The 14,222-nt window shown below is 37.5% G+C and overlaps 1 protein-coding gene across 1 annotated transcript; it reads right to left on the bottom strand.

Annotated features, from left to right (window-relative positions):
• Positions 1-7,508: 7,508 nt before the first annotated feature.
• LOC110949761 (claudin-18) lies at positions 7,509-13,162 on the bottom strand. The gene is made up of 5 exons (XM_022191979.2): positions 12,890-13,162; positions 10,011-10,175; positions 9,793-9,931; positions 9,031-9,144; positions 7,509-8,286 (listed from the first exon to the last, which is right to left on the bottom strand). The coding sequence occupies exons 1-5, from the start codon at positions 13,107-13,109 to the stop codon at positions 8,145-8,147; spliced, it is 780 nt and encodes a 259-aa protein (XP_022047671.1). The 5' UTR covers positions 13,110-13,162; the 3' UTR covers positions 7,509-8,144.
• Between the last annotated feature and the right edge of the window lie 1,060 nt (positions 13,163-14,222).

Genomic DNA, 14,222 nt, shown 5'->3' with positions numbered 1-14,222 from the left:
ATGATGCATGGGCGTAACCACCATCTCAGAAGTGAGGGGGACAGATTTTTCAGAGCGATTTATCTTCTCTTACATTTAATTGCACCGTCCTTAGTGGCTAAAGAACCACATAATCCCTAACAGCCACAGTGCAATACCAGGGGACCAACTAGGCTAGTTCTTTAAACTATAAAGTATAAAACTTTAAACTATAAAATCTAAAGTTTTAGTGGCCAAACTCTAGTTGAGTTTACAACAATGTCCCTTGAACATCTACTGGACGAGTAGTCAGAGGTGCCAAACACTGAACATGAAATGATCAGTACTGCCTGGTTTCTCCCTGCAATAGATATCTTATTTTCAGGAAGTTATAATCTCTCCTTACCTGTAAAGACCCTACATCCTTGTCCCTGCTGCTGGCCTCTGATCCATCTCCTCCCTGACTCTGCTCTTTCTGTTATGGCAATAAACATAAAAATGTGGTAAGAAAAATTCTGAAATAGCATTAGGAAGAGTAAAAATTGCAGTAGAATTTAACCTCAAAATCACTTTAACCCATAGATACATATTTTTTTCTCAGCCACTTCTATATTTTTTTTCACCTCTGCAGACCCTGCATGGTCAACATTACTGCTGGCCGCTGCCTCTGGTCCATCTCCTGCCTGACTCTGCTCTTTGTTATGGAAATAATCATTAAAAAATCTGAAAATCAAAATTCTGAGATAGAATTTGAAAGAGAAGGAGTAAAAAATAGTTGTAAATTTATACCATAGATAGCCTATTCTTTTTTTCTCCTCCCCGACTCTCCTCTTTTGGGACCAAAAGACTTAAATACAAGGAGAGCAATTGTGAGCACATCTTCTGCCCAGAAATGAAAGAGGACTGGGTTTATTCCAAGAATAAACTAATTAGCAAGTAATGTAACAGAGGCAGCAACATTTAAATTATTGTTAACTAGCTTAACATATTGATATATTGCCACGTTTTACCTTGTCATCATTTAGCTAACAAGTCTAACATTGTTTGCATCCAACAAGGTCACACAACTTACACGGTTTGTTTGGAAAAAACTGTGTAAAGTTTTTTGGTTCTTGCTGGCTCTGGCTGGTTTGCTAAACATTACACGCACACACGCACCTTCAGCACTGCTCAGCACAGCAGCACGTCTCCTCTGGAACACCTGCGTTAGCATGCGCTTATGGTGCATTCAAAGACGGCTCGGGAAAACACGTTACTGGATGCTAATAACGGGTTTAGCTGTTGTAACGGCTGAAAAAGTGCGGGGGACAGAAGTGGAAAGTGCGGGGGACATGTCCCACGCGTACCCCGCGTCCGGGACAAGACAACTATCCAGTACAAAGCCCTAAAACACACCAAGAAAGACATTGAAGTGGATTTTACTGCTGGAAGCCACAAGCCAATGCCTAAAGAACAAACTAAAGCAACGAAACAAAACCCGGTTCAGTGAAGAGAAGTAGAGGAAACGTTTGACCGCAGCCAAAAAATAACAGGAAGACACTGAGCTGCTTAGGTGTTCCTGATAACACCAAGCAGCCACCTGGACAGCCAATAGGAACACAGCTTACTGGAAGTCCAGAGGGCTGGCTTAGAGAAGTAAATTTAGTTTAAAGTTGAAGCAGAAAGTTCACAAAGAAAGTTGAAAACCACCTTCTAAAACCTGAAATCTCTGAGTTTTCACACAAAGAATGCCTGAACATGTCAAACTGGTTCCATAGTAGAACCTTCACTGTAAAAATGTCATAGTATGGTGTGTTGCTCAAAAAACATTATGACCGGCTGTCTAGGGTTGCTGAGGAGTGACACAAAAACAGGACAAATGCTGGTTTCCAGGGGGTTAGGAAGATATTTATTTGAAAGAGTAAGTTTAAAACAACACAATATGTGAGCAGAAAAATCACAAAGTCTGTCATTAGTTCAGCTAAAAATATTTGTTTTTGTCTTTTTTATTGACCAAACTTTTCAGGAAGTAGATGAAGAATAATTAAAGCTCTCATGTAGAAGTCCAACTTATTTTAGATCCTTGTGGAGAGTTTAATCTTAGAGTTTGTAAAGCTGTTGAGTTTTTAGAGTCACATGGATTGTTTTGACATTTAATAACTGATTTTAAGAACTGAAGAAGCCTCTTGGGTGAGAGGTGAAACGTCTTCAAGGAACTTTCTTAAAGTCCAGTGGATTGATTTAAACAACTTTTGATAACCATGACCTGGATGAATTAGAACCTACACGGACTTACTCCTGGTCTCCTTTACAGGTAGTCTAATTAAATAAAAATCAAATCAATTTTCTGAGAGTCTGAGGTAAAGATAACTGCTACCGTGCTAAGCTAACCTATAATTAGCTTCTAGCGACTCTCACTTGTTTTTTTCCATTATGAGATTTACTGCTGCATTATTTAGTAATATAACAAATTCACTTACTAAGATGTTGAAGCATCAATTTATGTGCATATTTTTAATGATACAAAACAGGAAAAATGGGTGAATTAGCTTTAGCCTCACCAGCTAGCTGCACCTATAGTTAGCAAACTGCTGTTTGGGTCTTTCACTAAATCTTTACATTTCTACTGCAGCGTAATGTTAATGTAGTTGGGTAAAATGTCAAGAAGAGATAGATTTTACAGGTTAGAAATTTAACAGTAAAAATTAACAAAGTAAAACAAATAATACAAAGGTGTCAATAACCCTGTATTTATATGTAAAACTGAATTTATTGCTGCATCATCAGAATCTGCTTACATTGTGCTATATGTACAACTGTATATAACATTTAAACACTCATTTTGTTTCTATATGTGTGGGTACTTTGACAGCAAAGAAAGAAACTGAGACACATTTCTTTTCTGTGTCTGCATACTTGGTCAATAAAAGTGATTCTACTTTAATCTTTTAATTTTCTCTGATATATCAACTGCTCTCAGGTGGTTTTCCACTTTTTTCATATCTCCATCTCTAATATCTAATAAGATGTATAACATGTTCTCACTTTTACTGTACTTGACTGCTCTAATTTAGATTCTAAGGCCTCTTACTAATTAAATCCCTCACAAATACCAAAGAATCTGAATTGATGTGAGAAGATTTCAAAGGGCATTTGGGACTGGAAGTGACAGATGTTGTCCCTTTATATTCAGAGGTGTTTAAAGCATCACACAGTCCCAGAAGTTTGTGAAGATCAAGCTGTGTGAATGTAGTTTCGCCTCATTGTACATGAATTGTACTGATAATAATGTCAGTGAAAGTTTAAGGTAATTGATTTACCTAAACATGGGGAAGTATCCATCATGGTAAAAGAGCAAATCCACAGGTCAAACAGAAGTCAATCTGCAATCTGCTACCAGCTCCACTGAATACAGGTGTGCTGCTCTCAGATAACTTTTCTTCCTCATCCACTGTTAGGAGGGAAGACTGTGGAGATACCAAACTGTGTTATCAGAGAGCTGAGGATGTTGGGGAACCAGCAGTTCCCTTCTTTCAGTTTGTTCTGAGTATCAGATCCTGACAGGTTCTGCTTTATGAACACAGTGAGGTCAAACAGTACAGAAGGTCATTTGATGTAAACCCAAAGTCTGCAGAACGGTACCAGAAGAAGCAGTCAAAAGAAACTAAGTACGTTTACTACAATGCAGGACTTACAGGAAGTACAGTCTTCAGATGCTGATGCAGTATAATCGTAGAAGCAAATATTGACATTTTTACTTGACTTTATGAGGAATGATTATGGTGGTACAACGTGTGCAACCAGTAGCTGTCCTGAGTCACAATGTTGTGCTGCACTACACTGTAACATCAGGGCCTGTTTTATATACGTCTTTGTGACCACTGGCAGGAGCGTATTTGTGATTTCTCTATTGAGCAGCAGCTGGAATGAGTTTACCTTCATGTGGAGGATCATCACTGGTGATAAGAGGTGGGTCTGCAGCTGCCACTGAGAAGAGGGTGAAAGAACCTGGTTTTTACTGTTAAAGAAATAAAATGTGTTTTCTGTACAGATTATACCTGTAATAACTGAAGAACCATCATGCATATCTTAGCCAGTAGGTGGAGCCAGAGGTTAAAGGATGAAGCTGTGTTTTTAAAATCCACAGCACAGGGCCAGCCTCAGCAAGACAAAGTGATTTTTAAAATATGGAATTAGGAGAGAAGTAAGGTTAACAGAATCTGCATTAGTGCCAGATGTTTGGAGCAAACCCCAGGACTACCCCCGTGCATACACCTAAAATTACATCTTGATTGTTTTTCCAAATAATACATCTCACGGAGGCTGATTTCTTTTTTTACACCACTGACAAACTTTTACTGAGCTGAAAATGTAAAACTACTTTTTTAATTTCACCAGCTAACTTTCAGTAACTCTATTGGGAAATAAATAATCATTGCAGAATGACTGAGGTGATTTGTTGGAGCTCTCAACAGAAAATAGAAATAATGAAAAAATAAAGCTGAAAGTGACTTTCTGCTGTGAAAACATTTATTGTGTATGTAATGTGAACCTTTCACACTGGCAAAGGTATCTGAAATAGTTTTGTTTTGCTTTGGATGACATTCATTTCTGATCTTGCAGTCATGTGAAACTGTTTGGTTCTGATTTAAATGGACAAAGAAATTAGTTGTTACTCTGAACCTGTGAGACTGAGAACCCGTGTTTGATCAACATCTTTTATTTTGTAGCCAAAATATTTCCATACAACTGACTAGGGCTGCTTGATAATGGCCAAAATAGTCATTGTAATTATTTTGATAAATATTGAGAACACAAATAAATTACTGATTTCAGAGACAAAATATTTTCATTATAGTTTCAATTTAAAACGTAAAAGAAACAGAGAACTGCTTCCTCTTTTATTTCGTGCTAAATTGCTGCTAATGTACAAACTTGCACCAAAATACAACTTAAACTAATCTTCACCTGGATTCAGAGGATCTCCTAGAGGCTAAATATAAAGATTTATTTATTGATAAACACTACAATTTATAGATGTTACACAGTAGAAGCTAGCTAGCAGCTGTGCACAGAGAAGCTTCTAGTCTCCACTCAGCTCCTGCAGCAGTTCAAACAGCTGTGTGACCAAAGAATATTTTGAAAAGACTCACAGACTCACCCAAAACCAGGGCTGTTTTCTTTGAGCGGAGCATTTTAAACATCAATACTTCAGTTGATCACGTTCATTTATTTGTGAGTAGCCAAAATCCTGATCATGGTTATTTTTCTATTTCTTGTGTAGCCATACATCTGATGTGATTTAAGGCTGTTGCATTTCCTTTCTGCAACCAAATCCTCATTTTCAGTGCCTCAGTGTCTAAAAATTCTGTCTTCCAAATAATGATAAAACAGATCAGACAGACTGCTGATATGCCACATTTTCTGCAATACGATTAATGTAGAAATCGTAATGTTGATGTTGAAATTAGATATTGCACAGCCATGGCGAAATATTAATTAGGATAGGTCTTCCATCTTTAAGCTTTTCTAGTTTTCAGATCATTAGTTGAGTTTAGTTTGCAGTAATCAACACAGAAAATCTCTGGCAAAGTGGTACTTGCTCAATAAAACAAGTATTTTACCATTGTGTCTTTTACTTTCTCAATTAATCAGCTTGTTTTTTGGTCTTGAAAATGGTGAAAATGTTGATTATTATTTCCCAAAGCCAAAGATGACAAACATATTGTTTGTTCGCAATCCAAAGATAAATATTCACATTTATGAAGCTGCAATTAGACACCGGAGGCTTTCTGTTCTTAAAAAGTTACTAAAACTAATTAACCGATTATCAAAACAGTTCAACATTAGTTTAACAGTCAACAACTAATGCATTAATCATTGCAGCTCTAAACATAAAGAGCAAAAAAACACAAACTGTAACTTGGTAACTGGGAAATGAGCGAATATTCATGCTAAAGAAGTGGATTTTCTGTAAAACTTGTTGGTTTATGGGTGTCTGTGTGAAACCATGAAGCTGTCGTGCATTTGGAGGGTCATAAAATAATTAGACTTTAATACCTGCAGAACTTTATAAAAGACATTCATCGAAGAACTGAAGCTGGCTTGAGAAACATGTTACTATATTTCATCTAATTATTCATCACTAAAATGTTCTTTCTGGACACATTTAAGTTTCACAATCAATCTCCTGACTGTTTAATTAGGAAATGACCTCAGTAAATATCAAAGTCTCGTCATGAGCAGAGCAGACGATATAAAAATCTGTTGGACGTGTGTTAAAAGGTTTGTCACATTGCCTTTATACTCAGTCACGTACAATTTCATTTAAACAATTAATGACTCACTTTTCCTGTGATTAGACATTGCTGCTACTTATTACTTCCATTAATTCTGCTATCACGAAATGTGATTTCATGCAAATCATCAAAACCCTTTTCCGCCTGTTTCCTGGGAAATGAGGACACGTCCCAGAGGAGGACCAGACGATGTGTCGCTTTGTATCAAACTCCAGTGAAGACACATCCAGAGCAACCAACCAGGATCACATCAAACACGCAGCGTCTCTCTCAGAGGAACCTTTTACTTTATTCAATTACCCCGAAACAATGTGACAGTAATTTTATTTATCATGCGGCGCTGCGGGGCCAGAGATAACAGGTAACTACCACGGATAAACTGATGACCACTGCATTTTCAATTGATAACACTAATAGGATAAACAACAACACAATAATCAATATAAGTGTTTCAGATGCTTTGATCATTACCTGCATGAAAGAATAGGCACCAATTAAATTAGTTGTTCTATTGAACAATAGATGCAATTTCAATTTCTCCTACATGTCTTTCACATATGAACATCTTCTCATTTGTCACGCCAGTAAAATGTACACAGCATTTAATCATGTCAAATGAAAAATTAACTTAAGGTCTTGAGTTACATGTTATATATTTCATGTTATGTTTTCAGTGATGCACTAAATATCTACAAATACAGAAATAAGTTGTGAGGAATATGTTAAGCTACTTTAGCATCAACAGTGTTCACACCATTCAAGCTTAATGAATATGTCAGTGAGGTCAATTTTGTCTTTGTGTAAGGTTTAGTCAAAGTATTAATTAGGTTTAGAATTATTAATAGTAGTAGCAGTAGGAAAGACTGTAGCAGAGTGTAAATCCAGCTGAGACACATTAGTAGAAATCAGTTTGCTGACCTAGGAAGTCACTGTGGTGCCATAAGCTGAAGCGTAACTGTTACAAAAAAATAAAGTAAAATGCAATTTTCTGTCAAAGCAGGATGTTTTCTTCTTACATAGACGTACATGGAAAAACACGTGTGAAAAGCATGCTGTTGTTAGCTTTTTATCCTTTTGCTTGCACTTTAATATAGTTGGTTATTTTTTAGTCATAGCTAAATTCCTTCTGGAAAGTTTTTTGTGAGGTTTGTGATGCATACATTTTCACTTAAACTAAATTAATGTTAGAACAAGGCTAAGTTTGAAGCCATGGTGTAGCCGGTGTCCTTGTTCTGTCATAGTTATTAAAAACAAATTTTGCACGAGACAAAATAAGAATGACATTTTATTTGACACAGACACAGCACAAATGACATAACTATTTTATAACTGTGATTACACTTTGCTATTTAACAATACAATTAGAACTCAAATTTGCTATGAAATGAAAGTAGAGAGAAATAAAAAAAATAACTGCGCTTCCAATGAATGTTTGCTTAAAAAATGAGGAAAAAAACCACAGACTGCATATGAACATGGATGGAGCCACTGCGATGTCATCTTTGAAGACTGGATTTTGGTCATTGCTGCTCTAAAATATTTTCTGATTTATCGTCTATTTTACTTTAAATTGGACCATAATTTATGAAACGAACATTGTGCTGTATTGAAAATGATCCGAAACTGGAGACTCAGACCATTAACTGATCAATAAAATGTTTACAAAGGGAAAGGTGACATGAGGAGTTACACTGATTTTCTCATAGACTTCTATACAATCAGATTTCTTTTTGCCACCAGAGGAGTCGCCTCCTGCTGGCAGTTAGAAGAAATGCAGATTGAAGTCACTTTAACATTGGATTTACTTTTCAGACCCAGAGACCACGTCCATCTTTTACAATAGGTCCATCAGAAAGTCTTCTTAGCACTGCAGAATATAAAAAAAGTAATTACAAGGCTGGCATGTTTCTACACGTAGTCAAACCTCTGGTTCGACTGCCTTCCATCCACACTCTGAGCTTTGTAGGAGTCGTTGTAGACGGGCCGAGATCTGGTGTCAGACTTGTACATCGTGTGCTGAGAAGCAGCTTTGTAGGCCATCCCGTCGTACCTGAGGAAGCGTTCACATAAATACGTAAATAAAAGAAATAACAGCACAAAGGTGAGATTGGAGTAATTCATAAGAGATTCACACCTGCTCCAGCCTTAACCACCATCTCTGGATATTTTGTCTCTAGGGATAATTAACCCTCTGAATCTCAAGCAGTTTCTCTCATTTGTTTTGCTCCTGTCACATCTTTAATTACTGAGGACTTTTTTTTAACTGAAATATAAAGGACTGCACCAAAGTTAAAATGTGTCAAAAAAGTGCCCAAAGTTATTACCAATTCTGGGAAACAGTGGCTCAGTAGTTGAGTGAAGAATTTTGCAGAATCTGGTGCAAAAAGTAAATTTTTTGTGAATTTATAAATGAATAACATAGGATAAAATGATTTTTGATGAAATATCACAGTTTTAAGTTTCCTAACTGAATGGAATTAGATTAGTAGTTTAGGGACCGTCAGAAAGTTTAAAACCAAATGATTCTTCTATTCCTGCTTTAACAGTTTCTGGCTGATAAATCGGGCCTTTGGGGAGTTTCTTAAAGACAATATGGTGTTCAGTTGCTGGCAGGTTCTAGGATTCAGAAGCTTAATATAAAATATATTAATATTTAATATGTTGTACAACAATGTTTAGCATGTTGTGCTCTGGTCTGTTCATTTTATCAGCTTTCTCATCTTTGTTACTGTAGGAGGAGGGAGGCTGCTGTTCCTAAATGTCCTGCTGAAGGTCACAAAAGGCAGCTGTTTACCGTTGCTTTCTGTCGGGAACCATTCCACGGCAGGCCAGGCACATCATGATGCCTCCAATAAGCAGGATAGCTGCACCGATCCAACCCACGAACAGAGCAGGGCCAAACGTGTACCTGAAAGAACACAACAGTTACAGTAAAACACTTTTGAATATGTTTTAGTAGGTAAAACACGTAAATTCCACGGATGGGTTTAAAATGGCATTAAAAATGTTAGGAGTAAAATATTTATTGCATTCCATTTTCCAAGACTGGTAACAAATGTGAGCACATAGAAATAAAATTTTTGTAACATAAATGATCAAAGAAGTTCACATTTTGACATTGTTAGCATTGTAACTGTGTTGTAATGCACAAAATACACTTGCGATTTCTTTCTACTTCTAGTCATGGTTGTTCTTTTTCCACAGAGTTCACAACATTGTATTGCAATAAAAAATGTGAGAGGGTTAATTCCTGGGTAGATTTTCTGTGGTACAGACAAGAAATAATTTGGGCGCCGATGGAAATCCCAATGTGAGGGATGACCTCCTTAAACTGTATTAATTTTTAACAGTTTGGTTTATATCTGTGCAATACTTCTGTCACTGAAATAGAAAATGCGCTTTTAAGATGCACTTTCACATAGATTTTTTTTTTTTTGCACAGACATTTTTGTAATGTTGAATGCAATCTTTATTTTTTTTGTTAAAGAAAAATGCTAAATAGGATCCCCAACTTTTTTCTTATGGTTGTTGTCTTTCAATTTGACTTGACTTTTACCTCGGAGTCAGAGATCCTGTTAGTCCACCAACGTTGGCTGTTCCATACGTGTTAAATCCACCCTCGGCGTACGTCGTGAACCGAAAACTTTGCACAATCAAGTTAGCAAATGCCGACACTCCAGCGATGCCACAGACACCTAAAAAATGTTGAGGAATCAGTACAAAACAGTTCTGCAGCATGTTCAGAGCTAAAGACAGAACAAAGCATCACCACACCTGCGACGACGAACATGATCCCGGCTGTCAGAGTCATCGTGGCCTTGATGTTGTCCTCCATGTTTCCCATTTTCAAGCACTTCAGCGCGAATATGGCGATGAAGGAGGCGATAGCTCCGAGAACAATGCCGACGATCATCAAGGCCCGGACGGCCTGGAGCAGAGCTGAAAGTCACAAGTTATCGATTTCAGTCTGACAATCTGCTTGTCAAATTAAATAGCAATCTATTGAGCACATTGAAAACCCAACTAATATACTCAGATGGTTGTGCTACTTCACACTTCACAACTTTTCTATAGAAGCACATTATATGCAACAAAAGACAATCAGACTGAAGGTCCTATTTTGTGATTAAGACCTTGAGTTACATATGTTCAAGTTATCATATTTATTTATTAATGCAATGCACTCCTGTATATTTTAACAGGAAATAATCAACAGTAGAACAGGTTGTTCAAATGAATTCCTCAACATGACCCCGAAAAGGACGATTCTTTGAATTTTGATATTTAAATTACACGGAGCTGATGATACTTTTTCCATCACTGCCACTACAAACTTCCAAATAGCCTCCTATTTTCATTTTTTTTTAAAAAGAAAAAGTCTCCATGTTTTCTTTCATCAGTAACAGGTCAATTGTTAATCAAAATTTCCACTACAAGATGTTGTCTGACTCAAAGACACAAGAGATTTCTTCATTTAAAAAAAAGAACTTGCTTTTCTTACATGTGATCTCTGATATGAAAGCAAAGTTAATTACAGACTTTTTTAATCTTAACTGAGTTCATGTTTCACACAAAAGCAGTTCAAGGTGCTTTACAGGATGATAAATCCAAAAAGTAAAGCTAAAAGGTGCATGGCACATGCTCACAGAAATGCATTAAATATACATAGTGTTAATAGAAACGCATAAACACAGGAAGAACTTCTCAAGCCACAAATGAAATACTCCTGAAACTGAGGGGTCAAAATCTCCAGCAATAATAAATAATATTCGTTCTACTGATGCACGTGCGTCAAGAGTAGACTTTCAAAGAGGCTTAGAGGGCTCAACACTCACGGCATTCACTTTCAATTAAAGTTTAAAAAAAAGAAAGAAAAAAGCACATTGCAGCAGTGATTTAAAAACTTATAACTCAAAGCACCATGTGGTGAAACATATTGAACTAAATCTTACAGTGTCCTGAGATATTGTACCTGTATTATTCTAGATTTAAGCCTTTAAGACCTTATATACAATATGCTCTACACTACATTCAGCTGTTAAGTACAGAGTGTGGAAATGTACTTTACATTGTGTGACACTCTGGTAAAGCTTGTGCTTGCTCAGCTAAGCTTTGGATGTCTCATCAAATTTCCATTTGATTCCGGAGAGACACCATCTTTTCTGCAGTCGACTGCATTTTTCCGCGAGGAGAAGGGGGGAGGTGGGGAGGCTGGAAATGGAGAAAATCTGTCCTAAAACCTCCCAAATATTCTAAAGTACCTTCCAGGGTCCTTTGGAAAATGCTTTCCCTAATCCGACATGTGGAGAAATGTTTGATAAATGTCTTTTTCCTCTCTGAGTGTAATTCTCTTACCTGGCAGTCCCAGTATGGTAAAATAAGGCCTGCACGATGTGGTGCCGTACGAAGTCCCTACACATGACTTCCACAGACCAGAATAGGTGTAAACATTTGTTACAACTGTAAAGGATCGGTCCTGTAAGCTCCACATGTCCATGGCAGTCGCGGCTGATATTAAAAATTGGCCCAACGCAGACAACATGAATCCTGTTAACTGAAGCAGTGAGGCAGCCATTTTACGATGTCCCGCTCAAACTAAGTCATGAAATGGCAGCGCTGGTGCGTATTGTTAAGTAGCTATGTGTCAACATGGAACTGACCTTATCAGATGTTTACCGAAAACTTTGTTCCTGGTTTCGGGACACTGTGGCAATGAGAGTGTCCCCTCCTTCATAAAGAGGGTGTGGTCTGACTGAACATTATTTTTCCGTCATTATACAGAAACACAGGCCTCACAAGACTTGAGGTATTATTTTCTGAATCCATTAACTTTCTGAAATACTAGTGGGTTTAAAAAGGAAGCTGTTTTCAAAAAAAAAAAAAAAAATCCTCAAAATGGTGTCATTTATCAGCCATTAACTGCAAAAACAGAAAAAGTCACCAGATTTTCAACCTTTTTACAGTCCTTGAACCAATTAATCTCAGGTGTGCTGTGTCTTCAAGAAAATTAACCAAATCTGAGCTTAAAGCCAGGACAATTAATCAAAATCACTTTATTCTAGATGTCTCATTTAAAATAAGCCAAAAATGAACCATTTGCTCTGACAGCACTTTGCAAAAAATGTCTTCAGGTACTTTTCAGATGAACGGCAGGTAGCGTTTACACAGAGCAGATAAAAGACAAGTATGGGAACACTAAAATGTAAGTAGGTAATGTCTACAGTATGTAGAGACACCGTTTGTCCCCAGTAATAGCAGCCGGCCTTGGAAACATGCTCTACATGTTTTTGGTCAAAATTTTCAAAAATAAATTTAAAAAAATTTGAATTTCATTTCTTTTAATGATTTGTGGCATTGGAATAGTTTTATACTGTACAAAGGATATTTTCGAGTTCTCTCAGCTTCTAGACATGGTTGTGCTGTTTCCATAGAGGTGCTGGACTTTATATTGCAGTGAAAATTTAGCTCATAGAAAGTAAAAAAAGTGGCAGGGGTGAAAAACGACCAGAAACAGAGGTTCAGAGGATTCATTTTTAAGCAACTTGATCATCAAACTGCTTATCAGAAACTGCACCCAACCAATCCAATAATCCATAAAGTATGTTCCCTTCATTCATCTCAATGTGTGCTACCAGTAATAACTAAAAACGCACCTGGCAGGCCCAGAATGGTGAAATACGGCCGGCACTCTGTCAAGCCGGAGCTCTGTCTGACACAGGACCTCCACAGACCCGAGTACGAATACACGGCCGTCACAACGTTGTCAAAGAGGTCTTGTGTGGCCCATTGGTCCATCCCTGTCGCTGCGATTATTCCTGCTACTCCTATCAAACTCAGGACGAAGCCCATCACCTGACACATGGTGGCTGCCATGCTGATGTATTTTCTCTGCTGCTGGAAGCAACTGTAGCTCTGCCTGTCCTCAGCACCGCGGCTCAGTGTTTGAATATGATATCGGCAGGTGTGAAGTCAAAAAGGACTTCAGCAGTGACCCCGTCTGTTTGCACACAGCCCAGCTATGTACAGAAGAAGTTGGGTGGAGCGAATCAGTATCAGGGAAATATGATTAATGCTGCCTTCTAATGCTGGCTGAGAAAGAGTGGGTGTCATGCGGTCTCTGACTGTTGTTTGGAGGGAGTACAAGTGACCTACATCTCAATACTGCACCTGAACACCTCGTGTGTAGACGTAAGCTGTGTTTCCATACAATGGTTAAGCAAATTTTTGAAATGTCGCAGTAAGTAACAAAAGAGAAAATGAGAAGAAGGCAGGAACAAAACCAGACTGCCAAAATCATCAAACAAACAAACAAAAAAAGAAGAAACAAGCCCATCTACAAGAGAAAAATGGAGAAAGATCTTCAGGAATTCTGTTTAATTGGGCAACTTGTAATGAATGTTTCATGTCAGCTGAAATCCCCATTATTAACTTATTTTACTGATATTTCTAAACATGCATTAAAATCTAATAAATGACTGTACCCACTGCTGTTTAGGCATGGTTTAATATAAAATTGTCCTGAATTATGCATTGTGTCCCTTCTCAGCAAATTAATGAAAGTTTCATGTCCCCAGAATGTGTCTTTCAATTTTTCAGCTAAAAATATCATAAAGATAGTTCAGTTCTCCATGACTCCATAACTCCTGTTTTCAGGAAACCCCTTCAGGAAGAAGACTCTCTCTGCATTTGTCATTTAACCCGTTACAGTTCAGCGGCCAGCGGGCGGGCCGTTTTGATATCTGCATAAGCATTTTCCGAAATAGAACGACACTGCCAACTCGATGATAGAAACATTATACACCGATGGAAAGCTTAGATTCTCATGAATCCGCCGGTATAAACCACTTTCAGATGTGATTACCACAGCGGGTAATATAAACACATTTGTCCGACAAACAACGAATATTCATCCATCCGTTCTCTGTACACGGCTTTAACGTACACAGCGCGACTCACATTTCTGGGTTCATTATTACACACTGTCAA

The sequence above is a fragment of the Acanthochromis polyacanthus genome, chromosome 4 (genome assembly GCF_021347895.1).
Source record: "Acanthochromis polyacanthus isolate Apoly-LR-REF ecotype Palm Island chromosome 4, KAUST_Apoly_ChrSc, whole genome shotgun sequence".
Taxonomy (NCBI): Eukaryota; Metazoa; Chordata; class Actinopteri; family Pomacentridae; genus Acanthochromis; species Acanthochromis polyacanthus.
Note: the sequence above shows the minus strand (reverse complement) of the source record. Positions and strands in the feature narration are given on the sequence as shown.